This window comes from Bos indicus, chromosome 26, assembly GCF_029378745.1.
Source record: "Bos indicus isolate NIAB-ARS_2022 breed Sahiwal x Tharparkar chromosome 26, NIAB-ARS_B.indTharparkar_mat_pri_1.0, whole genome shotgun sequence".
Classification (NCBI taxonomy): domain Eukaryota; kingdom Metazoa; phylum Chordata; class Mammalia; order Artiodactyla; family Bovidae; genus Bos; species Bos indicus.
In genome coordinates, this window is record NC_091785.1 from 43,626,100 (window position 1) to 43,651,374 (window position 25,275).

A 25,275-nucleotide genomic window follows, 5' to 3' on the forward strand; every position below is an offset into this window, starting at 1 on the left:
ATGAGAGCCAGCGCACACAGCAGGGAGTGAGCCCATGCTTGTGGGTGACCAGAGGCACCGGTGGGTTCAGATCCCAGCCCAGACACTTGCTGTCCCCTCGGCCTTGGTCTCCTCCACTCGTGAATGGGCATAAATGATAAAATGGAAAGCACAAGTACCGCCTGGCTCCTCACAGCGCTTTAGTATGTGGCAACTAGAATTACTGCTACTAATGAGAAGGTCCTTTATGGGCTCCTCTGTGGGCAGTTTGACTCCTTTAACGTCCCCAGATGACCACAAAGCAGCACTCTGGCTGACCTAGGACGGTACTGTTGGTTAACATCCCAGATCAGCCTCAGGTGACCACTCGCCTTACCAGCTGTGGACTGTAGCCTCCTGTGGTTGAAGGCGCGTCCTTCTCCTGGGTTGGATGTCTGTGTGCACGCCCACGCACATGTGTGCATAGATAACCGTGCACACACACACATTCACTCAGGCACTACATAGTCACGTGTGCACACCAGGACAAGCACACACATCACCGCATGTGTGGACACTCATACACACCAGCACACACTTGTGTACACACGCGTGCACGCGCACACACACGGCCGCTCCCTATGATCCACTGTAACACGTGGTTTCAGTAGCTATATAACCTTCTGTTGAGCTGAGTTCAGTCGCTCATTCATGTCCGACTCTTTGTGACCCCATGGACTGCAGCACGCCAGGCTTCCCTGTCCATCACCAACTCCTGGAGTTTGCTCAAACTCATGTCCATCGAATTGGTATGCCATCCAGACATCTCATCCTCTGTCGTCCCCTTCTCCTCCCACCTTCAATCTTTCCCAGCATCAGGGTCTTCTCAAATGAGTCAGCTCTTCGCATCAGGTGGCCAAAGTATTGGAGTTTCAACTTCAGCATCAGTCCTTCCAAAGAATATTCAGGACTGATTTCCTTCAGGATGGACTGGTTGGATCTTCTTGCAGTCCAAGGGACTCTCAAGAGTGTTCTCCAACACCACAATTCAAAAGCATCAATTCTTCTGTGCTCAGCTTTCTTTTTCTTTGTAGTCCAACTCTCACATCCATACATGACTACTGGAAAAACCATAGCCTTGACTAGACAGACCTTTGTTGACAAAGTAATATCTCTGCTTTTTACTATGCTGTCTAGGTAATGCTCTGTGGGTCTTCCTAAAATTTCCTTAACTTCATCGAAAATAACAAAAGGGTGTGTATTATAAACACACAGCTTGATATATATTCACAGAGGGAAATATATCCAGTAAACATTCCCCCACACCCAGGTCAAGAATCAGGATGTTTCCCGGCCCCAGAAGCCCCCACGTGCCTTCTCCTGTCCCCTCCCCCATCGCTGGGACGACCCCTCTCCAGACTCCCACGTCTTTACTTTATGAGATGGAGCCGCGCAGCGAGCGCTCCCTCGTGTCCCGGCTTCTTCTGCTTGGCACTAACTTTGTGAGATCCTCCTGTGACAGTGTGTAGGCTGCATCGCCTGCTGATTGTAGTAGTTTCTGCTGTTTTTTCCCATTGCAATGATGCGGGCACTAGGGGCTGTTAGCAACCGGAATGGGGTGCTGGAACATTGCTACGTGTCGTGTGCACCCGTGAGACCTATTTCTGCTGGGTGTGTGCTTGGCACTGGGAGCCCCGTGTCTGACACTCTTCATGATCATAGGCAGGTGAGGGGGACATACGTGCCAGGTGAGAGTCAGGGTTTCTAGTGCACGCGGGAACGTGGAGCTCAAGGCAGCCTGTGAACACAGCTGGAGCACGCATGTAGCGTATGTGAGAACTGAACTCCTTCTCACACGTGAATATACCATCTGTTATTTATCCATTCGTCAAGTAATGGACCCTGGAGTTGTTTCTGCTTTTCAGCTATTGTGAGTAGTGCTGCTCTGAAATTCCACGTGTAAGTGTTTGGTAAACGTGTTTTCTGTTGTCTTGGATACAACCTACCTAACCCATGGAATTTCTGGGTCAAATGATTGACCCCCATGTCAGTTTGAGGAATAAGCAGCCACTTTTAGAGACTGGGTAAGCATACGTCAAAGAGATTAAGTGCATTCACTTCCATTCAAGAAACTTAATAAATAACATGGCAAACGTGAACGTTTAGATCCTTGGCCCAAACATCCCCCGAATGTCCCCATGTACCCGGAAGGAAGACCTTGGAAGGTAAGGGGGCCATTGCGGCATTGATGGTAATACAGTCCAGTTCATCAGGGAGATCAAAGAACTTATAATGAATGCAAGTGTTTTCATGGTTTTTCTGTTGAGTTCACTCCTTGAACCAGCTCTCATGGGGTGGGCATTCGGGAGCCATCAGAGTGCTGGAGAGGCAAAGTGTTTGCCACGTGAGCTCGCGTGCTAGCAGGGGAGGGTGGGCGATGGAGCACGTAACCAGGCAGGTCATATTCTATGTGAACCACAAGCAGGGTGCCGGGGAGTGGGGTGCTGGGCACCAGGGGTGCAGCAGTTGAGGGGGTCAGAGGGATCGGGGCTTCTGCTTTTATTCTGCCGGGTGGCCCGTTTCAGGGTGTGCACAGAGGACCCGGGCTGACCTCATGCTTGGAAGGGGTCCCTCTGGCTGCTGGGTTGAGAGATGACAGGAGAGGGGAGGGCAAAAGCAGCAAGACCCCTTAGGCGGCCTCTGCAGGAGGTCCACGGAGAGGTGGTGGTCGAAGGTACCCAGTAGTAGACGCCCACTGTTAAGGGAATACTCTGTTCCAGTAACGTGGACGCATGGCCCCTGGATGCCGCCTCATCGCCGTGCTGCGGGAAGTAATTGCCACTGTTGCAGTTTGACATGGGCCCCTGGGGCTCTTATGTGTATATAAACACATACTTTTTTTTTTTTTAACTTTAATGGGATTATACCCCAAGTATAAAGTTCAGTAATCTTGCTTTCCCTCTTAATATGCCCTGGGTGTCTGCTCAGTGTGTACGGAGCCACCTTCTCTCTTGCAGCTGCCAGGCAAGTATGACACAGTCGTGCTGTTATATGCCTAATAATTCCCAGAGTCACGGACACTGCTGTTTCTACGTTTTCACTGCTTTGAACAGTCTTGCCATGAAAGTTCTGGGTTGAAGGGTGAGAGGGACGATGCATAGGGACCAGGGTGAGGGGGTGATGGGAGGTAAGCCAAGCGGGCTTGGGTCGAGATGCGGAGGGTGACCCCGCCGGCCTGTCGTCTTGGAGAATGAAGGACGGATTCCCAGGTTTTGCCGGCTGAGGCCACGCTCTCCCCTCAGCCCTCAGCACTCAGTCATTACCAGGGCTCCTTCTCGGCCTGCTCTCTCTCCTGTCTAGAGACGCTGCAGGCGGCAGGGTGGCCTGACTGAAGCCACCCGCTCTCCTCCGGTCTCCCCGTAGGTGACTACTGGCCTGGGCCTGTGGCCGCAAACCCCACCGGGGATGCTTCTTTAACCTCGGCCTACAGCCAACCCTCCCGAGCTCTGGCGTCAGTAACCTTGTGACCTCTGGCCCTTGCCCATCAGTAGACATCTCCAGCCTGGCAGGTTCCACACAGAGAGCCCTTTGGAAGTTTAAGCAGCAACAGACTATTTACATAGCCTTGAACTACCCCTCTCTGAATATTTAGCAGTTTTAGAAGGGAAAATGGGGACTTTACAGTGGACCCCAGTAGACTCAACTTAGCCAAATCATCAGGGCGGTCGTCACCCGCAGTGAGATGGCACGTACCCCTGATGCGGAGCTGAGAATGGAACCACAGCCCTGGGCGCCCTTCCCCGTAAACACGGGAAAACTCAGACATACCACAGTGAGCAGGGAGCCAAAAGCCAAGACGAACAGACCCGATGCACAAATGTTCATAGCGCTGTTTTCACAGTAGCAGAAAGGCGGAAACAACCCAAACGTCCCCCAGCCAGTGAATGGAGAAACGAAGTGTGGTCTTTCTTTGCGATGGAATATTATTCAGCCGCAGAAAGGAATGAGTTCCTGACACACGTTACAACGTAAGTGGACCTTAAAGACTACGCTCAGTGAAATAAGCAGACCAAACGGACAACTTACTGTACGTTTCCACTTGTGTGAAATATCCGGAGGAGGCAAACTCGCAGAGGCAGGAAGTCAAGTGGTGGTTGCTGGGGCTGAGTTACTGCGTGGTGGGGACAGAGGACCTGTTTGGGGTACTGGTTTCTGTTTCTGTAAGCCTGTTGGAGCTTGATAGTGATCATGGTTGCACAGCACTGTGAATGTCATGAATGCCACTGGATTGGACCGTTAAAAAAACAGTAGCAAGTTCTATGTTCTATATGTTTTACCGCAATTTAGAAAAATCAGTTATGCAGTACACCAAAACCCATTGACTTCTGCACTTTCGGTAAGTGAATGGTATGGCACGTGAATAGGCTGCTCAGTCATGTCTGACTCTTTGCAACCCCCCATGGACTGTATCCCGCCAGGCTCCTCTGTCCATGGCATTCTCCAGGCAAGAATACTGGAGTGGGTTGCCATTTCCTTCTCCAGGGGATCTTCCGGATCAAGGGATCAAACCCGTGTCTCCTGCGTCTCCTGCGTTAGCAGGCAGACTGTTTACCACTGGGCTGCCTGGGAGGCCTGTTAAAAAACAAATTGAGTGACATGCCACAAAATGGTCCCAGTTCTCCCAGGGACGTGCTGCGTGGGCCCCTCCCTTCCCCTGCTCAGACACCACGTGTTAGTCTGCTCAGGCCACACAGACCAGGGCGCTTACGCAACAGACACGTGTCTTCTTGTACTTCTGGAGGCTGGAAGGCCAAGGTTAAGGCGTTGGCCTCTGTGGGAAAAATGATTCAGAAGGTGCCGGCTCTCGCGTCCATCCTTCCCCTGCGTCCCTGATCCGCTTTGTCCACTCCTCTTCCTGCACCAGCTTCCCCTAGACCCGCTGCCAGCATGTCACCTGCTGTGTGTGTGTGAGGGGGGGTCAGGGACAGAGCTGGGCTTCTTCGTCCACACTCCGGCCTCCAAAACCGTCATGTGCGTGGATGAGGGAGTACAGTTCTCCCAAAAGGAGTAAGTGTTCCATCCTGTTGATGCCGTGGGCCTGTGAGCAGAAGCCGTGACCCATCTGGATGGCAGGGCCCTGGGCAGAACCAGGACTCCAGGTGACCTTCTGGCCCACGGACAGGCTCACAGCCCTTGGGTGTCTGCTGCAACACTCAGCCGTCAGCGGTTCACAAAGCAGAGGTCTGAGCCAAAGGGAAACGTGGCTCCCAACTGCCCGTCACTTGCACTTTGTCCACAGGGCTCAGTCCTGGTGTTCTCAATCGCTTTGTTCTCCGGACACCCGGGGTTTTGATTATGAGCTGCTGAGGATGACTTCATGTGGAGATTTTATCGCCTAATAGAGTGCACACGTATTTTAGAAAAACAAACCTCGCGGGACAAAAGTAAAACTACAGCTTTCCCAGAAATATGTTTAAAGAAGAAAAAAAAAAAAACGTTAAGAACCCAGTAGGATGTAAAGTGCTGGTGTGAAGTGTGAGGCAGCAGGAGGATGCTTGGGCCGAGGTGGCGGGCCAACCCCCTCCACAGCCTGCCCCCAGGCCTGCCTGGAACGTGGGCACAGGGGTCTCCCAGGAACCCCCTTCCTCCTCCCTGAGTGAGCAGGGCTGGAGGACCAGGGAGAGCCTCTGCAGGGGGGGGCACCAGTGCAAGGCCTGTTCCAGATGGGGCACCCTAGGTAGTGTCTGTGCTGTCCAGGGGGAGCCTGCCGCCCACCCTCCTTACAGCCGACGATCCCCCAGGCCCTGCCTCCCACCCGCGCCCCATCTGGCCTGTGCCCCGGGTGAGCTGCTGAACACCAGCCCAAGGCCGAGCCTCCATCTGCCAGTGTCCAGGGTACTGTGTATCATCCTGCGCCCTCGGGTGCGTGTCCACCCGCCCAGCAGCCTCTAAAGGAGACAGAGCAGGCGCTGTTGTTGCGCGTCACGCCTGGGAAATGGAGTAAGAATGACAGTGCCCTCTGCGTGCTTACTGTTGGAGGCCTGATGCTGACTCTGTGTTGTGCCCTCTGCGTGTTTACTGTTGGAGGCCTGATGCTGACTCTGTGTTGTGCCCTCTGCGTGCTTACTGTTGGAGGCCTGATGCTGACTCTGTGTTGCTCCCGGGAAGTTGGTAGCATTATCACCCCTGCTTTACAGCGGGGTGATACACACATGGCCACGCATACACATGTACACACCGGCACCCATGCCTCCACACACAGGTGCCCACATACAGGCATGCACATGCACACACCCACACACAGGTACACCCTGCAATGCACACGTGCCCACACGCCTCCACACACACGTACTCACGCCCATACACATTCACATACATGCACCTGCATATGTGCCCACACGCCTCCACACACATGCGCACAGGTGCCCCCGCATGCAGGCACGCACATGCACACAGCCACACATGTACATACCCTGCAATTCACACATGCCTCCACACACATGCACACACATGACCCCCACATACACATGCACACATACCCACACACATATACATCCCCACATGCACACATGCACACACACCTCTGTACACATGCACACACATGCCTATACACACACACATATCTGCACACATGCCCGCACACATGCCCACACACATGTATACACCCCACGTGCACACATGCCCACATGCCTCCACACACATGTACACAGGTGCCCCACATACAGGCACACACACATGCACACACATACCCCACACACATACACATGCACACATACCCACACACATATACATCCCCACATGCACACATGCCCACACACCTCTGAACACATGCACACACATGCCTACACACACACACACATCTGCACACATGCCCACACACATGTATACACCCCACATGCCTCCACATACATGCACACAGGTGCCCCACATACAGGCACACACACATGTGCACACACAAATGCACACACATGCCCCCACCCACACATACACTTGCACACATGCCCACACATATGTATACACCCCCACATACACACATGCCCACACACCTCCATATACATGCGCATACATGCCCCCACATGCACCTGCACACATGCCCACATACATGTATGTGCCCTCACACGTTGCACTCTTACCCACACACATGGACTCGCCTTCACTCCTGTCCATCTTCTCAGCCGTCAGCACTTCCTCTCCCATGGTCCCCTCAGGCTGTGAGTAACCACTCTAGCTCCCATGATCACCCATTCATGTGTGTCTCCCCCCAAGGCCTGAGCTCCGGAGATGAGGCCATGCCGTCATGGTCCCCGAGCCCCCCAGCACCAGTCCAGCTGGGGAAGTGGCCGACCGAGTGACAGTGCCCCAGGAGTCAGTGGATCAGGCTGCTCGTCTCTGCCCCGGTGCTGTTGCTGGACGGAGCCTGCCCTGGGTGCCCCTGTTGGGGCAGCTGAGGGGCCTGGAGGCCTTACTCCAGCAGCCCTCGCCCGGCCCCCCGGCCCCAGGCCTCCGAGCAGGAGCTGATTGACAGACACACCAGGCTACTCTACCTCCCACGGCCTTGTGTCCAGGATCATTGCTCTTCCAGGTCCCCCTGGACGTGCTACCCCCAGGAAGCCTCTGCAGACCACTCCCGATCGCCCTCTGCCTGGTTGCTGGGGCACATCTCCACATGAGGCTCCTGGCTGCAGGGGGCCAAGGGCCTCACCCATGTCCTGCCAGGCCCTCTCCCAATGGGCGAGCCGAAGGCATGGCCTGGGGTTCCGGGGGCTGAGGAGTTGGCAGGACGGTGTCAAACCCGCACCTGGCAGGGGTGAGGAGGGAACGTGGTCAGGAAGGACATTCCTGTGTCCTACTTGTGAACTGTGTCCAGGTGCCGAGCGGGCACAGGCCCCAGTGGACCCAGACACGGCCACTGGTCACGGGTAGCTCACGCTTTGCTGTGTGTGAAAGTGCAGGTCTGAGTAGCGCCTAGAGAGCTGGGCCCCTGCCCACCGCCCCACTGCCCCCGCCGCCCACTCCGTCGGGCAGCCTGGCCGACAGGGCCACCCACTCCTGGCTCACACACTTAGGTTTTGGCCTTTGGAAAAAAGAGTTCTTTGCATCACTTATTTTCAGTCCCACCCATGTCTGGCTGCTCTGAGGCCCCAACAGGGGCCAGAGGGATTTCTAGGAAAGGGGATCACGTGGAAAAGGAGCCGTGGGCAAGTCATCTGGGCCAAGCTGGACCGCTTTAGGCTAACACGGCCCCAGCACATCTCCCCAAGTGTCCCGACTGTCAGGCAGGTCTCCCCCGGGGGCCTGAAGTAAGGAGACAGGTGTGGTGACTGGCAGAGAAGGGCAGGGTAGCCTGCATCTCCTCACCCAGGCTGGACCACAGAACTCTTCTTTCCAGGAGCATCTCTCGCACCGGAGTGTGGGGTGCCCTCTGCCTTCCCACGCTAGGCAGCCCACTGCCACTGTGGAGCTGGCAAGCATGATCCCCCCCACCTCTTGATGGAAAGAATCAGCCAGTGGAAAGCTACAAGAACCCCCAGCACCGAGCTCCTAACAGTTCCCCTCAACTGTGTTCACACAGCGTGGCACCGGTGGGGAAAGTCGCACATAGGACCTATTTACTTAGAGGCCCGGCCAGCCTCTGGAAATGAGCGTTGCAGAGTTGGCCAGGAAAGGCTGGAGTTACGTGGGAGCCTTTCAATGTATGGCTGTCCCACAATTCGTATTCCAGGCTCCTGTTGATGGACGTGCAGATGGTTTCCAGTGTTTTTCACGATTATAAATCACGCTGTGGCGAGCCGTGTTGGCGCGCCTCCTGTGGAAATGGGCTAGGCTTTCTTCAGAACAGTCTCCCCCGCCCTGCATTTGCAGGGTAGTAAGCATCGCCTTGGAGAGCTTGTTAAATATACATATTACCAGGTCTGTCCCTTGGTGGGTCTGAGTTTTTTAAGGCCCAGGAATCTTTTCTTTCTTTCAGCCGGACTTCAGTGATTCCTGTTATCAGGGCAGTTTAGTCCCAAAGCAGAACTGACTCAGGGAGCATGGGCCACAGTTACTAATTAGATATACCGATCCCCCCAAAGGGGTGTGCCCAATTCCACGCCCTCCCGCAGTGGAAAAGAACCCCGTTTCTCCACGTTCTTGCCAATTCTCCATACTGTGAGGTTCTGTTCTGTTTTTTTAGAAAAACTTTTCCAACTCGAGGAGGGTGTAGTAATACCTTATTTTAATGTAATTTGCGTTCCCTGTCCATTGGTGTGGTTGAGCACTTTTTCAGTGTTTAATGACCATTCAAGTTCCCTTTCTGTGAATTACCCATTCATGCCCTTCGTGTGCTTCGCCGTGGAATGCTTGTCTTTTTAAAAATCAGTTTGTAATCATCTTTCGCGTGTTCTGCTCCTTTGTCAGTTATCTGTATTGCAGACACTGATGTCTAGTTTGTTTTGTCTTTTCCCCTTGCTTATGGTGTCTTGTTGAACAAGTATGGAATGGAATTATAATCGGATTTCTTAATCGGAGCCGTTTTCATTTTGTTATGGTTTGTGCATTTTGTATCTTGTGTAAGACATCCTCCCATTCCCAGTCAGAAAACCGGTCTTCTACATTTTTCTCCAGAGGTTTTTTAAAGTTTTGTTTTGCATGTTTAGATTCTAAATATGCTTGAATTGGCCATGTATGCCGTGTGAGGCGGGAGATTTCGCTTTATTTTCTATGTGGACAGCCAGCTGTTCCAGAACCTTCTTTTAATAGGCCACTCTTTCCCCGGTGACCTGTAATGCCATGTCTGTCCCATGTCAGCTTTCCGTATTTGCTTTCATCATTCTCTTTGAATGTGGTTTTTGGTGTTCTGGTTGTCTTTTCTTTCCTTTAGGCTACATCACATGGCTTGTGGGATACAGACCCTGCACTGTTCTGCACTGAGAGCACAGAGTCTCAAACACTGGACCGCCAAGGACGTCCCCTATATAGGGCTTTTAAAAGACAGCTGTACTGAGAGACTTCCCTGACGGTCCAGTGGTTACGACTCCAAGCTTCCACTGCAGGGGGCACAGGGTTCGATACCTGGCTGGGAAACTAAGATCCCACAAGTTGTGTGATGTGGCTAAAAAAAATTTTTAAATAAAAATAAAAACAGCTATATTGAGATATAATCCACAACCATGCAACTCGCCCATTTAAAATGTACAATGCAGTGATGTTAGTATATTCACACACCAGCATCATCAATTTGAGAGCATTTGCGTATTCTCTGAAAGAGACCATGTACTACTCTCACCATTAGCTGTGTGCATGCTCAGTCGCTCAGCTGTGTCCAACTCCTTGTGACTCCATGGACAGCCAAGCTCCTCTGTGCATGGGATTCTCCAGGCAAGAATACTGGAGTGGGTAGCCATTTATTTCTCCAGGGGTCTTTCCTGACCCAGGGATCAAACCCACATCTCCTGCATTGGTTGGCAGATTATTTATCACCAAGCCACCACCTCCCATCTTCCCAGCCCTGAGCAGCCCCTAACCTACTTTCTCTCTATATGGATTTCCCTATTCTGGAAATACGTGAGTGACACCATATAATATGTGCTCTCTTTTGACTGGCTTTTTCCACTTTTTTCACCCAGGAGTAGCTGGGTCGTATGGTAACAGGTTTTAATCACCTGAGCAACTGCCAGACTGTTTTCCAAAGCAGCGACACCACTTTACATTCTCAGCAGCGTCACGTGAGCAGTGATTACTTCACATCCCTACAAGGGCCTACACTTGTTATTCTCGACTTTTAGACCCTGGCCATCTCAGTGGGTGGTAAAGTGGTTCCATCCTTGTTTCCATTTCCAGTTCCCTGATGACTGATGATGCCAGGCATCTCATCGTGCTCTTATTGGCCATTCATGTATCTTCCCTGGAAAAATATCTGTCGTCTCTGTTGCCATATTTAAATTGGGTTGTCCTTTCATCGGGCTTACCTGGTAGCTCAGTTGGTAAAGAATCCGCCTGCAATGCAGGAGCCTCCGGTTCGATTCTTGGGTCAGGAAGATCCCCTGGAGAAGGGATAGGCTACCCACTCCATTATTCTTGGGCTTCCCTTGTGGCTCAGCTGGTAAAGAATCTGCCTGCAATGTGGGATATTCTAGAGTATAGGCCCTTATCAGATATACGATTTGCAAATATTTTCTCTCATTCTCTGGGTTGTCTTTGCATTTTCTTTTTTTTTTTAGGAGATAAAATATATTTATTGCTTTAAAGCATTACATAATTGTTTATTTAGGCTAAAATACATTTTAATGGCATTTATTCAATGTAATTCCAAGAAAAGTCAAAACAAAATATTTTAATTTTTAGTGAATTTTCTGTTCATCATTATATTGCACAATGTCAGATTTAAACCAAATATGAAAATGAAATGAAATATTAGTTACTCAGTTCTCTCTGACTCTGTGATCCCATAGACTGTAGCCTGCCAGGCTTCCCTGTCCATGGAGTTCTCCATGCCACAATACTGGAATAGGTTGCCATGCCCTCCTCCACATTTTCTTGATGATGTCCTTTGAAGCACAAAAGTTTTTAAAAGTCTAAATTCTCTATTTTTTTCTGCTGCTCCTGCTTTTTGTGTCATATCTAAGAATCCTTTGGCAAATCTGAGGAGGCCGTGAGGATGTACCCTTGTGTTTTCTTCTAGAAGTTCTTTTTTTTTTTTAGCTCTTACATTTAGATCTTTGAGCCTTTTTGAGTTCATTTTTGCCTGTGATGTAAGATAAGGGTACAACTTTATTCTTTTGCTTGTGGCTATCCAGTCGTCCCAGCGGTATTTGTTGAAAAGATTATCCTTTCCCCTTTAAATGGTCTTGGCGCCCTGTTGAAAGTCAGCTGACCTTCACACACAGCTTTGTTTCCGGACTCTCAGTTCTCTTCCTCGGAGCTGTGTGTCCCTCCTTGTGCCACACTGACTTTTTACGGTTGCCTTGTGGTGCGTTTTGAGAAAGGGAAGTGTGGATCCTAGTTTGTTCTCTTTTTCAAGATTGTTTTTGGCTATTACAGGTCCTTTGCAATTGTGTATGAATTTTAGAATCAACTCATCAGTTTCTCCAGAGAAGTCACCTGGGATCTGACAGGGATTGCATTGAGTCTGTAGTTCTGGGGACTTTACCATCTTAACCACGTTAAGTCTTCCATTTCATGAACATGGGATACTTTTCCGTTTATTTATAACTTTAATTTCTTTAACAATGTTTTGTAGCTTTCAGAGTGTAAGTTTTGCATTTGTTGTTATGTTTACTCCTAAGTATTTTATTCTTTTTGACGCTATCGTAATTGAAATTGCATTCTGGTCAGACGTGTGTTTTTAAATACTCACTTATTTGTTTGGCTGCATCAGGCCTTAGTCTCTGTATGTAGGATCTTCACTTCGGCTCTTGGGCTCTCTCATTGTGGCTCACAGGCTTAGTTGCCCTGGGGCACGTGAGATCTTAGTTCCCTGACCAGGGATCAAACCCTCGTCCCCTGCATTGCAAGGCGGATTCTTAACCAGTGGATCACCAGGGAAGTCCCTCGATGTGTTATTCAGCAAGCATTTTAGAGTAAGTTTTTCTTAAGCGGAAGGCTAACAAACTGAAGGTCCCAGGTAGTGAAGCAGGCCAGTCCTCGCTCCTCCCCTCGCCTGACCCCGCAGCTGTACCACATGCTGTGGGTGGGTCTCCATCTTGTTTCCTTTCTGTTTAAATGAGATGCAGGAGGTGGTGGGTGATGGGCGGGAATCACTGAGCTTAATGAGTTCTCCCTCTAGAGGTGAGTCTGACGGAGAGAGAGGCCTGAAATGTTCCTTCAGTGTTCCATCTGTCCTGGCAGGGGAGCAGAAGGTCAAGGGAGATCGCCCTCACCCTCCTAACCTGATCCAGTGTGGACGGTGGTCAGTGACAAGTGTGAATGAGACAAGCTCCTGCCTTGGAGGCTCCCCCAGGTTTGTGAGGAAGAGAGACACAGTCTCAAAACAGAATGGAAAGTCTGGCTTAGGGACACCACTTTGCCAAGGGCTGAGTTTGCCTGGGCTTCTCTGGTGGCTCAGATGGTAAAGAATCTGCCTGAAATGCAGGAGACCCCGGTTCAATCCCTGGGTCAGGAAGATCCCCTGGAGAAGGACATGGCTACCCACTCCAGTACTCTTGGATTTCCCTTGTGGCTCAGCTGGTAAAGAATCTGCCTCCAATGTGGGAGACCTGGGTTCTACCCCTGGGTTGGGAAGATCCTCTGGAGAAGGGAAAGGCTACTCACTCCAGTATTCTTGCCTGGAAAATCCCATGGAGAGAAGAGCCTGGTAGGCTAGAGTCTATGGGGTCACACAGACTCGGACATGACTGAGCAAGTAACACTTTCATTTTCATGCTGAGGGCTGAGTTTGCCTAGTGAAGGGCACAGCCAGATATGTCTCTGAAAGTCCGGGAAGGCTTCTTGGAGGAGGTGACATTTGAGCTGAGTCTCAAAAAGGGCAGATTCTCTGGCAGACAATGAGGATAAGGCTTTCCAGCAGAGGAAATGATCTGCACAGAGGCCCACGGATGGGAAAGAGGCCACAGCTCTCCTATGGTCCTCCGCCTTGCTAATATAAAATTAAATGACTCAAAAAATATTATGAACTACAGGGTTTTCTCATCTCAAAAAACCTTGCCTGGATGAATAGTCATGAAGTTTTACTGTCATTATCTTGGTAATTGCCCTACCATGCAGGCTTAGTTATAGATGAGCATATAAATCATTATCTCATGGAATTATTATAAATGATGAGGAATTTGGGGGATTAACAAGTTCAAGCTAGTTGCTTACATGTGACAACTAGCTCTTCGGTGGTGAGAGAAAGCCTGATTAGTAGTGCTTGCCACTTCCCATAGTGTAAATACTCCCATCACAGCTGATTTTGAGCCATGTCAAGGCTGTATTGTCACCCTGCTTATTTAAGTTATATACAGAGTACATCATGAGAAACGCTGGGCTGGAAGAAGCACAAGCTGGAATCAAGATTGCTGGGAGAAATATCAATAACCTCAGATATGCAGATGACACCACCCTTATGGCAGAAAGTGAAGAGGAACTCAAAAGCCTCTTGATGAAAGTGAAAGAGGAGAGTGAAAAAGTTGGCTTAAAGCTCAACATTCAGAAAACTAAGATCATGGCATCTGTTCCCATCACTTCATGGGAAATAGATGGGGAAACAGTGGAAACAGTGGCTGACTTTATTTTTTGGGGCTCCAAAATCACTGCAGATGGTGATTGCAGCCATAAAATTAAAAGAAGCTTACTCCTTGGAAGGAAAGTTATGACCAAGCTAGATAGCATATTGAAAAGCAGAGACATTACTTTGCCAACAAAGGTCCATCTAGTCAAGGCTGTGGTTTTTCCAGTGGTCATGTATAGATGTGAGAGTTGGACTGTGAAGAAAGCTGAGTGCCGAAGAATTGATGCTTTTGAACTGTGGTGTTGGAGAAGACTCTTGAGAGTCCCTTGGACTGCAAGGAGATCCAACCAGTCCATCCTAAAGGAGATCAGTCCTGGGTGTTCATTGGAAGGACTGATGCTGAAGCTGAAACTCCAGTACTTTGGCCACCTGATGCGAAGAGTTGACTCATTGGAAAAGACCCTGATGCTGAGAGGGATTGGGGGCAGGAGGAGAAGGGGACGACAGAGGATGAGATGGCTGGATGGCATCACCGACTCGATGGACATGAGTTCGAGCAAGCTTTAGGAGTTGGTGATGGACAGGGAGGCCTGGCATGCTGCGATTCATGGGGTTGCAAAGAGTCAGACATGACTGAGCGACTGCATTGAACTGAACATGGAGTTGGAAAGACACGTGCAGGTCCATACAGACCTGCGCAGCACACAGTTGTGTGCAGCCCACTTAACTAATTAATGTTCTCTTAAAGAAAATGCAGTCCCATGACTCCCTCTGGGGTGAAACTGCTGTCAGCAATGTAGACATCAGCTGATTGCATTTCCAGTGTGCGACGTTGATGTAGCCTGGGAAAAAGGACGGACGGATGGGTGGGTGGGGCTTATGCAGAGAGGAGACTGTGTGTTTAAACTTCGCACAGCACAGAGCAGCCAGTGGTGAACGGAGCAGAGGGGTTCCGGGGGAGCAGTGGAGAAGGGAAGAGGAAAGGGCTAAGAATCCCCAACGCTCTAAGACACACTGCCTGGTAGGAGGCTGTGCCAGGCTGTGACTCCTGCACCATCCGAGTCTGGAAAAACAGCCACACACCTTTGCCCCTGACCTCTGACCCTGACCCATCCAGTGGCGCCCCCAAGACACAGCCCTGGCGGAGCCTCACTGGAGCTGGCATGCAGACTGCCCGTGCCCGCTGTCTCTCCTCGAGCCTGGAAGCAGAGGGCCCCGAAGCGGCCCCCTCTGTGCCTTGGTGGCTTTATGAGGGCGCCCAGGCAGCCCTCGCTTGTCCTTCCTGCATTCGAGCCACCGGGAGTGGGGAGGTAGGTCCAGAGTGTGTGGGAGCCAGGGCGGGGGCCAGGGCCCCAGGCGGCAGGACATGGACCCCCACAGAAGAGTGAGGCTCCCCCAACTCAGCACATCATGGCAGTGGGATTCCCCCCCAGGCAGGGACACCCCTGACCTGTCATTTTGGCCAAAACCATCTTTCTCACACACGTGCTCCTGTAATTTCATGTCTGCTCCCAATTCGATCTGGATATTTGTGTCCCCCTTACTGTCCAGTCTCTTCTCTATCCCCCGCTTCAAGCCTGATGCCAGGTGACCCTGATGTGTCGCAGCCAGCGCCCTGGTCATGCCCCCTGCCCCATGCACGAGATATGCCCCCCAGCTCCACTGGGCCCTGCTGTGCCCCTTCCTCTGCCATCACCTCTGTCCCCCAACTCTGCTTCCAGGGCGCTTGCTCTAGCCGTTTCTTCTCTAGTGGCCGGAACCCACCCTGAGTTTAAAAAAAAACCCTGAGAGGTTCCGGGGTGTGGCATTGACCTTGCACAGTCAAAGCCCCGCTGAGCACAGGTGTGGGGTGGGGACGGGGCCCCTGGGCTCTGTAAGGATGGGCACCCCCAACTCACAGGCTGAGCACCAGCAAAGCCCCCCGACACCGCCTTCAAGGGGAAGTCCTACTCCCCACCCTGACCGCCCCGCCCCCCAGCAAGCCACACCCACAAGTGCTCTGTGGGCGGGGCACCCAAGGCTGAGAAAACACGGACCTCTGGACAGGCCTGTGTTGGGGTTCAGGGTACGTTCCAGCCCAGAGGAGCTAGGGGCCAGGAGTGTCGGCCAGGGCCTTGCCTCCAGGGTGACCACGGGCCCAGCGGCCTGAAGCACTATTCTCTAGAGCACAGCAAGCTGGACTTTTTAGCTTTTCAAAAAAGAAGATTTTATAAATATCTGCACAGAAACATCCGTATTGGTAGGTTCTTGGTGACCCTCCACGGCAGCAGTTCGCAGGGGTTAAATCTGCTTTCCGAGGGGGGACACACTGAGGCCTGCGGGAGCGGGGTCAGGAGACAACCGCCCCCAGCCCAAGGGCCTGCCCCGCAGGTTGCCTTGTGGTCTGGGAGCTGAGGACGCGGGACCAGAGTTTAGGGAAAACCAGACGCTCCCTCTCTGGAGCAGCTGTGTTGCCAGCACAGCGGTTATTTGTGAGACGGTGGAGCGGCCATAAATCAAGGCTTTCCCCAGCAGCACAGCTAATGAGGACTCTGAAATGACCCCAGGGTGCCCCTTCTGCAGAACTGTCGGAGAGAAACCGGGGCCACACCTGCGAGGACACAGGGCTTCTCCCGAACCTCGTGCAGACCTGTGCCAGACCTCGTCCCCGTGCGCCACAGGGTTCCCGTACCGCCTCCGGGCCGGTGTGCGCAGGAATGCTGTCCAGACGCCACCGGGGCCGCTCCGTGCACGCGGGCACGCGGGCACGCGGGAGGGCTGTGGATGGCAGGCACCTTCTCCTGAGAAAAGCGGCCCAGAGTCTAGAGACAGCGCCTCCTTGGTGGTGGCCACACTTGCTCAGAGCACACTTCTGAGGTCCTAAGCTGCCAGATGCTTGGGTCCACCATTCTGGCTTCTCAGCCGCCTCCAAAAACAAAGGCTGATCAGCAAAAATTAAAATTCAGCTTCCAAACTGGGACGTGGGCTCAGCCACAGAGTCGCCATCCCATGGGCCCCGGGGGGATGGCAGACGAGAGAAGGAGTAGGCAGTGGCCACACGGGCTCTGCACGACCCCTTTGTCCCAGGTCGGAGGAGCTGGACTGTGAAAGCACGTGAGGGGCCCTCCAGAGGAGGCCGCGGTGCTGGGGGGACTCACCCCGTGAACTTTAGTCGCCAATTAGGGATTAGCCCCTGTAATTTTCATCCACTGGGACTTCCTTCCTGTGTTAATAGCACAGAACCACGCCTTTTCCTGTCCATCGGGACAGACCGTTGGTGCGCCCGCATCTGTGGGGTCAGATCTGTGGGGTTCCCTGCTGGGCGGCCTTGGTCCACAGCTACAGAGCTGAGGTCAGGCTCTTGGTTTAGACCCGGGGGTCCCTGGTGCCGCTGCCCCTCTGATCTGCGGGCCCCCCGAGTGCACAGCCTCTCCAGCCCCTGGGCCCGGCTCGGAATGAGTTCATTATTCCCCGACGCGCCGTGCTGGGCCGCCAGTTTTCTCCAGGTTGGCGGTGCTCAGAAGCTGGCCGCTGCCAGAGTCCAGTTGTTTGACTTAATGTTTCAAGGCCAAGTCCTTTCAGGAAAGCTCTCTCCATCCCATCCCTCCTCCCTTAGAAAAATAGATGTGCAGTTGACTGGCTTTGCAAGCTGTTAAGCTTCATCCTTTCCAGAGAATAGCACCAACAGCTCACTCGTTCACGCGCGTCCCCTTCTCTCCGTCTTCCTCTGTCCGAATGTCCCTCTCCTTCCAAATGCACATGAAATGGAGCCAGGAGAGTGTGGACCCGAGCGTTTCGGGGATGGGGGCTACAGAGCAAGCACTGGCTGTGGGCTGTGCAAAGGAAAGAGCCCGGGGCCACCAGGGAACGGAGGTGCCGATGGGTGGCCCGGGCCTAATTAATAACCCATCTACATATTTATACGCCCACTGCTTCCCCGCAGCGGGAGGGGCGGCGCCATGCAGGCTGTCGACTCGGCCTTGCCTCGCCTGGTGGCAAGGGTATGAAGGACACACACAGGCAGGGGGTGTCTTTCTTGTGCTCTGAAGGCGCCAAGAGAGCTAAGGGAACTTTTCCTGGCCCAGAATCCTGAGTCAAGGTGAGATGTGGACTTTGGCAACGGCGAGCACATCCAGGCCTTCCCCGACACAGCTCCTCTGTGATGGGGTCGGTGGCTCCCTCTCTCTCTCGCCACTGTGCCGGGACTGGGCCTTAGCCCCAGGCTCTGAGAGCTGTAGGAGGATGGGGTGGCATCCATCTCCTCTGCCCAGGGCTCCCCTACGTCTGCACGGGGTGGGGCCTGTCCCCTGAGACGCACCCAATGACTCGGCTGGAAAGGGGGACAGTGTGGGTCCGCGGCTACTTACCTGCTGTGGGGCTGAGGGTTAACAGCCCCTTTTTTTTGTCTGTAGAACAGAGGCCAGGTCATAATCCTGCACACCTTAAGGGGCAGGATGGGTTTGTGGTGTTGGCTATCCCCTGTAGGGTCCACGAAAGCTCTGTGGTATTTAGCAAACAGTCACCCACCTGGGCTTCCCCGGTGGCTCAGCGGTAAAGAACCTGCCTGCAATGCAGGAGCCACAGGAGATGTGATCCCTGTATCAGGAAGATCCCCTGGGGGAAGGCATGGCAACCCTCTCCAGTATTCTTGCCTGGAGAATCCCATGGATAGAGGAGCCTGGCAGGCTACAGTCCATGGGGTCGCAGAGTCAGACACGACTGAAACAGCTGAGCTCATTGCCTACCTTTTTGCAGAAAGTGGGATTCCTGTTCCGGATAGAAAAGATCCCACCTGGACTTCCCTGGTGGTACAATGGTTAAGAATTCACTTGCCAATGCAGGGGACACTTGGTCCGGGAACATCCCACATGCCATGGAGCCGCTAAGCCCGGGCACTGCAACAACTGAGCCCTCGCACCCTAGAGTTGGTGCTCCGCAATAAGCCAGGCCACCGCAATGAGAAGCCCACACACCCCATCGAAGAACAGCCCTCGCACCCTGCAACTAGAGAAAGCCCGTGGGCAGCCAAAAATAAGTGAAAAGGAAGAGAGACGATCTGGGCTTTCCTAAGGCCCAACTTCACTGCTCTTCCATGACGTTTCCGCCTGACCTGGGCGTGAGGCATTTCTGTCTCCACGCTCTCTGTGCGGGGAACACAGAAGCCCCTGAGGGAGGGTATGGAGATTGCAGAAACTGAGGCGAAGCGGCGTCGAGGTGGGTGTTGTGTTCAGCACTCTTCCGGGGCCCCGGCTTGTTAGTTAAAGGGGGTAGGAAGGATGGTGGGCCTGTCAGCAGGCATCCTGTTAGCGTCCTGGCAGGCAAGTGTCCGTGTGGGGCATTGGCTTACTGGGAGAAAAGCCTGGGGGAGGGAAGGTCCGTGCAGAATTGTGGGAGGAGGTGAATTTGGTCACCACAGTTGATAGGCCACTGCAGCACCAGGTGGAGGTTCCTGATCATGGAGCAAAGCTGGGAGGACCTCGTTCACAAGCCCAGGACCTGGGGTGCGGGGTGGAGTCCATCCCAGCTCCAGTGGGAAACGGGAGGAGGCAAGGCTCCTGAGGACCGGCTGCCTGATTGCTACCGCGCTAGCTCAGGGACCTCCGGGAAGCCGGGGCTCTGGGCAGCGGAGGCGGAGCAGGTCGGGTCTAGGACAGAGTCTGGCATGGAGACGGAAGCTCAGATGGGAAACAGACTTGCCCCAGCCATGGCCAGCAGCTGGCACTGTGCTGCCACCTCGTTTTACAGGGGTAGAGACTGAGGCAGTGTTTGTGGTAGGCTGCTGTTTCTTCCTGCTGGGCAGGTCTGTGTGTGGCAGCAAGGTGGTCCTCACAGCCCATCCGAGTCACCGGGGGCAATTAGACCAGCTGGCCTCTGTGCCAACCCCAGACCAGCAACAGGTCCTCTCTGGGTTTGGGGAGAAGGCTGGGGTTCAAGCATTAGCTTTGCTAATTGACCTTTTTCAAAGACCTAGCTCTTTGTTTCAGTGATTTTTCCCTATTGTTTTTCTGTTTTCAATCTCATTGTTTTCTGCTCTGACCTTTATTATTTCCTTCCTCTGCTTGCCTTGGGTTTCTCTTGCTCTTCTTAAGCTGGAAGCTGAGATGGTGGATTTGAGAGCTTCCCTCCCGTGTAAGGATTCTAGAGCTGGAGATTTGCCTCTGGGTCCTGCTTTAGCCGCACCCACAGCTCGGGTCCCACCCATGATAGTCACTGTTCTAAAGCATCCCAGGTGATTCTGATAAGCAGCTGGATCTGAAAACTTGCATTCTCATCTCCTGTCCAATGCTGGGCCTCTAGAAAGGGGGCTGACAGCACCCTTGGGTTCTGAGGAAGAAGTCAGGTTTTTCCTGCTGAAGAACCTTGTTGAAGGACAAGGTAAGACCCCCTTCCTCCACCTGGTCACACAGTCAGTCAGCTCTGTCACTCAGCCGTGTTCGACTCTTTGTGACCCCATGGACTGCAGCACACCAGGCCTCCCTGTCCATCACCAACTCCCAGAGGTGGTTCAAACTCATGTCCATTGAGTCGGTGATGCCATCGAACCGTCTCATCTTCTGTCGTCCCTTTCTCCTCCTGCCTTCAATCTTTCCCAGCATCAGGGTCTTCTCAAATGAGTCAGCTCTTCACATCAGGTGGCCAAAGTATTGGAGTTTCAGCTTCAACATCAGTCCTTCCGATGAACACTCAGGACTGATCTCCTTTAGGATGGACTGGTTGGATCGCCTTGCAGTCCAATGGACTCTCAAGAGTCTTCTCCAACACCACAGTTCAAAAGCATCAATTCTTGGGCACTCAACTTTCTTTATAGTCCAACTCTCACATCCATACATGACTACTGGAAAAACCATAGCTTTGACTAGACAGACCTTTGTTGGCAAAGAAATGTCTCTGCTTTTTAATATGCTAAGTTGGTCATAACTTGGTCACAGAGTGGACAAGTTAATTCTCAGTTTGTATGACAGTAAAGCAAGGAGGAACGCAGAAGGCAATGGCGACCCACTCCAGTACTCTTGCCTGGAAAATCCCATGGACGGAGGAACCTGGTAGGCTGCAATCCATGGGGTTGCTGAGGGTTGGACATGACTGAGCGACTTCCCTTTCACTTTTCACTTCCCATGCATTGGAGAAGGAAATGGCAACCCACTCCGGTGTTCTTGCCTGGAGAATCCCAGGGACGGCGGAGTCTATGGGGTCACACAGAGTCGGACGCGACTGAAGTGACTTAGCAGTAGCAAGGCAAGGAGGAAACCTGGGGGAGGGGAGAATGAGGGGGAGGGGCTCCATGAGATGTTAAATGTAGTGTAGCGCCTCCATCCCTGGACACACCTGGGCCAAGGGACAGGTGAGGGATGGTGTTCCTGTGGTTCCAGGCCTGGGCCAGAGTGTGGCACCCAGGAAGGAGCAGCGTGGCAGATGGCACCTGGGGCCCTGCCTTCCGTGCGACCTTCAGCCCACACAGCACCCAGGGGAGGTGGGTCCTGTTACCCTCCTTCCCCTCACCACCAGGCTGGCCTGCCCATGATCCCATCCCAGCATACCCAAGCCCTTCACACCTGAGGCCAAGGCTCGAGTCCCCAAGGTCACTGGAGGGGGGTCCTAGGCCGAGAGGGCTAAGAGAGAAGACGGGCCACTGGGGCTGCCTGAGCCCAAGGCTTGAGTCCCAAGGCCCCTGGAGGGGGATCCTAGGCCGAGAGGGCTAAGAGAGAAGACGGGTCACTGGGGCTGCCCCAAACCCGGGGAGCACCACGGCTCCGAATCCTGAGCCTAAACTGCTGCCCTCTGCCAGGTACCCCACCCCCATCCATAAAGGAGACAACGCCCCCTTGAAGCTCCCTGAGCCAGTGTTCCGGAGGACTGCACCATCCTCGCCCACAGCCAGGTGGGAGCTGCTCCCAGGCCGAGTGAGTGAGTGAGTCACTCAGTCGTGTCCGACTCTTTGCGACCCTATGGACTGTACAGTCCATGGAATTCTCCCACCCAGAATACTAGAGTGGGTGGCCTTTACCTTCTCCAGGGGATCTTCCCAACCCGGGGATCTAACCCAGGCCTCTTGCACTGCAGGTGGATTCTTTACCATCTGAGCCACAAGGGAAGCCCAAGAATACTGGAGTGGGTAGCCTTTCCCTTCTCCAGGGGATCCTCCCAACCTAGGGATCAAACCCGGGTCTCCCTCATTGCAGGCAGATTTTTTACCAGCTGAGCCACAAGGGAAGCTCCCAGGGCAAAGGGCTGTCTTACACTGGTTTATGGCTTCCCAGTAAATCGTGGGGCAGGACCAGTGTCTGAGGCCCATCAGAGCAGTGTTGAGTGAGTATTCTGGAGGAGCCCCTCACCCTCCCAGGCTAGAGATGAATCTGAAGAAAACAGGGTTCCATCTAGGAACCGTCCAGGGCTCGGTGGCCTGCCAGGAGCCGGGGCAGCTTGGACAGGGTCCCTGCCCTCACAATCGGCCCAGTGTGGGGCACGCTACCCCCGGCAAGCTGGCGTCCCCGAGGGCCAGAATGAATGGCCCCCCTCACTGGGCGGCTTTGCCCGTTTACGAGGTGCCGTCTGGACTGTGATGAATAAGTGGCATCCGTCAGCTTTTCGGGGAACCTGGCCAGGGTGGAAGGTGCTAAATCAACATGGGCGAGGGGCACCTGGCTCTCCGCTGTTTCACTCCTGGCCCGTGCCAGCCCATGCCTCAGTTTCCCCATCTGTGCCCACTCCCTGATGCCCGGCCCCTGCCCTGTAAGTGCAGGCACATGAGAGTCTTGGCAGGAAGGGAGCCCGGGACCCCCCTGTGCCTGGGGCTGGGAGTGCCGGGGGAGCTGGCTCAGCTCTCTGGGAGGGCAGCCCATCCCATCTCAGTGCAGCCTCCCAGGGGCTCTCAAGCCTGGGTCCGCCCCTCCCTGGGCCTCAGTTTTCCTCACCTGAGAAATGAAGGGGCTGTGCCCTAAATTCCCTCCAGCTCCTGGGCTCGGGGTTCGATTTACCATGTTTGGGGCTTGTTCCATCCCCTGGGTACGGGGAAGACGCCAGCGCTGGAGGCAGAATCCGAGTCCCAGCCCCACCACGTGCTGGCCATGTGGCCTGAAGCAAACCCCTTACTCTCCCGTGTCCCCGTCTCCAGGGTGTGAGATGTGACGTCTTCACCAGCTGGACCTCAAGGAGGTGCCACCGAGGATGTGCTGGGCGGACCCCCAGGGCTCTCTCTCCCCAGGGCAGTGGGTTCAGGCCTCTCTGGCACTGTGGCCAGGTGGGCAAGGCTTCAGGGTAAGGCCAGCCCCGAGTGGTCTCCAAGTGGCATTTGTTGGCTGTTGCAGGTACCTCCGGCCCCAAGGTTACCTCTGCCCGCCTGGAGGTCCTCTGCAGTCAATGGATATGAGCTACAGAGCTGGTGGCATTTGCCATGCCCAGCTCTGGCCCCAAGATGAGGGCTGGCCAGGACTGTCCCTCCCACGGCGGGTGAGTTGCTGGACCTGGGGAGTCGCTGTGCCTCTTACTATATCTGGTTGGTCTGGAGCATACCCTTGACTATCCAGCCTCCCTAACACCACCAGTGAAGCGGTGACAAGACCAAACTAGAACATTTGCTTTCCTTATTGTGAGCTTTATTAAGACAGCTTTACTGCAGCCTCCAAGGGAACTGGGAGGAATGGTCCCAGCCATCATCCCATCACGCTCAGACGGCTGTTCATCGCCTCTGGCTTCCCACCAGCCCTCTTGGTAGCCGTGGTCACGTTCGTGTGTCCCTCTCCCCTCCCCTGACCGTTGTCCACAGCAGCATCTTATTTTACGAAGCAGATCAGTACTTAAGTACCCTCCCTGTGGTTTGACTGGTTTGGACTGGTTCCTCTTGTACCTGTAGCTTTTGTCCTTCAATTCAGCTCACTTTTTCTGAAAACCGTCCACGTGCCAGACTCCGTATGAGGTTCCCTGGGGATGAAATTCTTAGGGAAGGTTTCCAGGAATGGGACTGAAGCCCTTAATCCTTTTTATGGATCTTAACATCTTCAGCCACGTGACCTCAACAGAGGGCTGTCAGCTTGCGTCCCCGGGGAGGAGGGCGGCTGAGTAGTCTTGCCCCAGGACGGATGCGTCAGGACAAACGGAGAGACTGCAAGCCTGCCACATGCAGGGGGATGGGGGGATGGGGGGCTGTCCCAGAGGCAGGGCTGCCGTCCATGGGCAACCCCCCCACCCCCCACGGGGAGCATTTCTTGTGAACAGGCGCATCCGTCTCAGTGAGCAGCCCCTGGAAGCATTTCGTGATGACCGCCTGGGACAATTTGGCCCTTTCGGTACCTCCCAGCGTCTGTCCGTGGCGGCTGTCACCCCACCTCATCACCCTGAGCCCACGCTGACTTCCACTGCCCAGCGCGCAGTGTCCCATCTGGGTCTCACGGGGACAAGGGGAAGTCACCTGCCCTAGTAGACGTGGGCCCTCACCCAGGGCCCCTGTGCGAAGTGCTCCCTCCAGGAGCACACACAGGAGTGCTCCCCACTGTGGCCCCTGCCAGCCTTGGGACCGGGAGGGTCTCCTTCCCCCCACTTTTCACAGGAGTAGCCCATGCTCCGAGCTCAGGAGCGGGGGGAGACAAGGCCACGGCACGGGTGGGCAGCTGACCCCGGGAAGAGGTCCCGAGCGAGCTGGCAGCAGGTCCTTCTTCTGCCCCGTTCGTGCTGGAGGCTCCTGATTGTGGTTAGAAGGTGACAGGCGATTGACTCTGGGGGCCCTCAGAGCACAGCACGTGAGCACTTGGCGCCCAACATCCCATGTTTCATTTACCATCTTGTTTCATGGGGCCAGCTGTCTCTCACGATGGAGTGAGTCCTCCACGTGTGAGGCCTCGGGGTCCCCCTTTGCCAGCTTGGAGGGGCATCCCGTGCATGCATGGACCACCGGGTGGGCTGAGTGAATGGGGAGGGCACACAGCAGGCTGCCCAGGGAGGGAGCGACTGCCACCTGACCCTGCAGGCGCACTGCGAGCCCCGCGATGTTCACGATTGGAACTGAGCAGGGAAATCCATGCATGGAGCTCATTAATAAAGCAGAAAGGGAAAGTGAAGTCGCTCAGTCGTGTCTGACTCTTTGCGACCCCATGGACTGTAGCCCACCAGGCTCCTCCATCTATGGAATTCTCCAGACAAGAACACTGGAGTGGGTTGCCATTTCCTTCTCCAGGGGATCTGCCTGACCCAGGGAT

General features: G+C 53.8%; 1 protein-coding gene across 4 annotated transcripts in view; it reads left to right on the top strand.

Annotated features, from left to right (window-relative positions):
- LHPP (phospholysine phosphohistidine inorganic pyrophosphate phosphatase) overlaps positions 1-25,275 on the top strand; it is a 127,896-nt gene that overhangs the window by 86,307 nt on the left and 16,314 nt on the right. The window contains exon 7 of one of the 4 annotated variants that reach the window (XR_011564324.1): positions 3,860-3,986. The exons of 2 other annotated variants lie outside the window; for them this stretch is intronic. Coding sequence is in view for 1 of the 2 variants with exons in the window: in XM_070781054.1 (XP_070637155.1) it covers positions 23,392-23,533 (142 nt within the window). In the remaining variant the exon portion in view is untranslated. Of the gene's footprint in view, positions 1-3,859; positions 3,987-23,391; positions 23,534-25,275 lie in introns of all 4 variants that reach the window. One more of the 4 variants, XM_070781054.1, reaches the window with a different exon arrangement.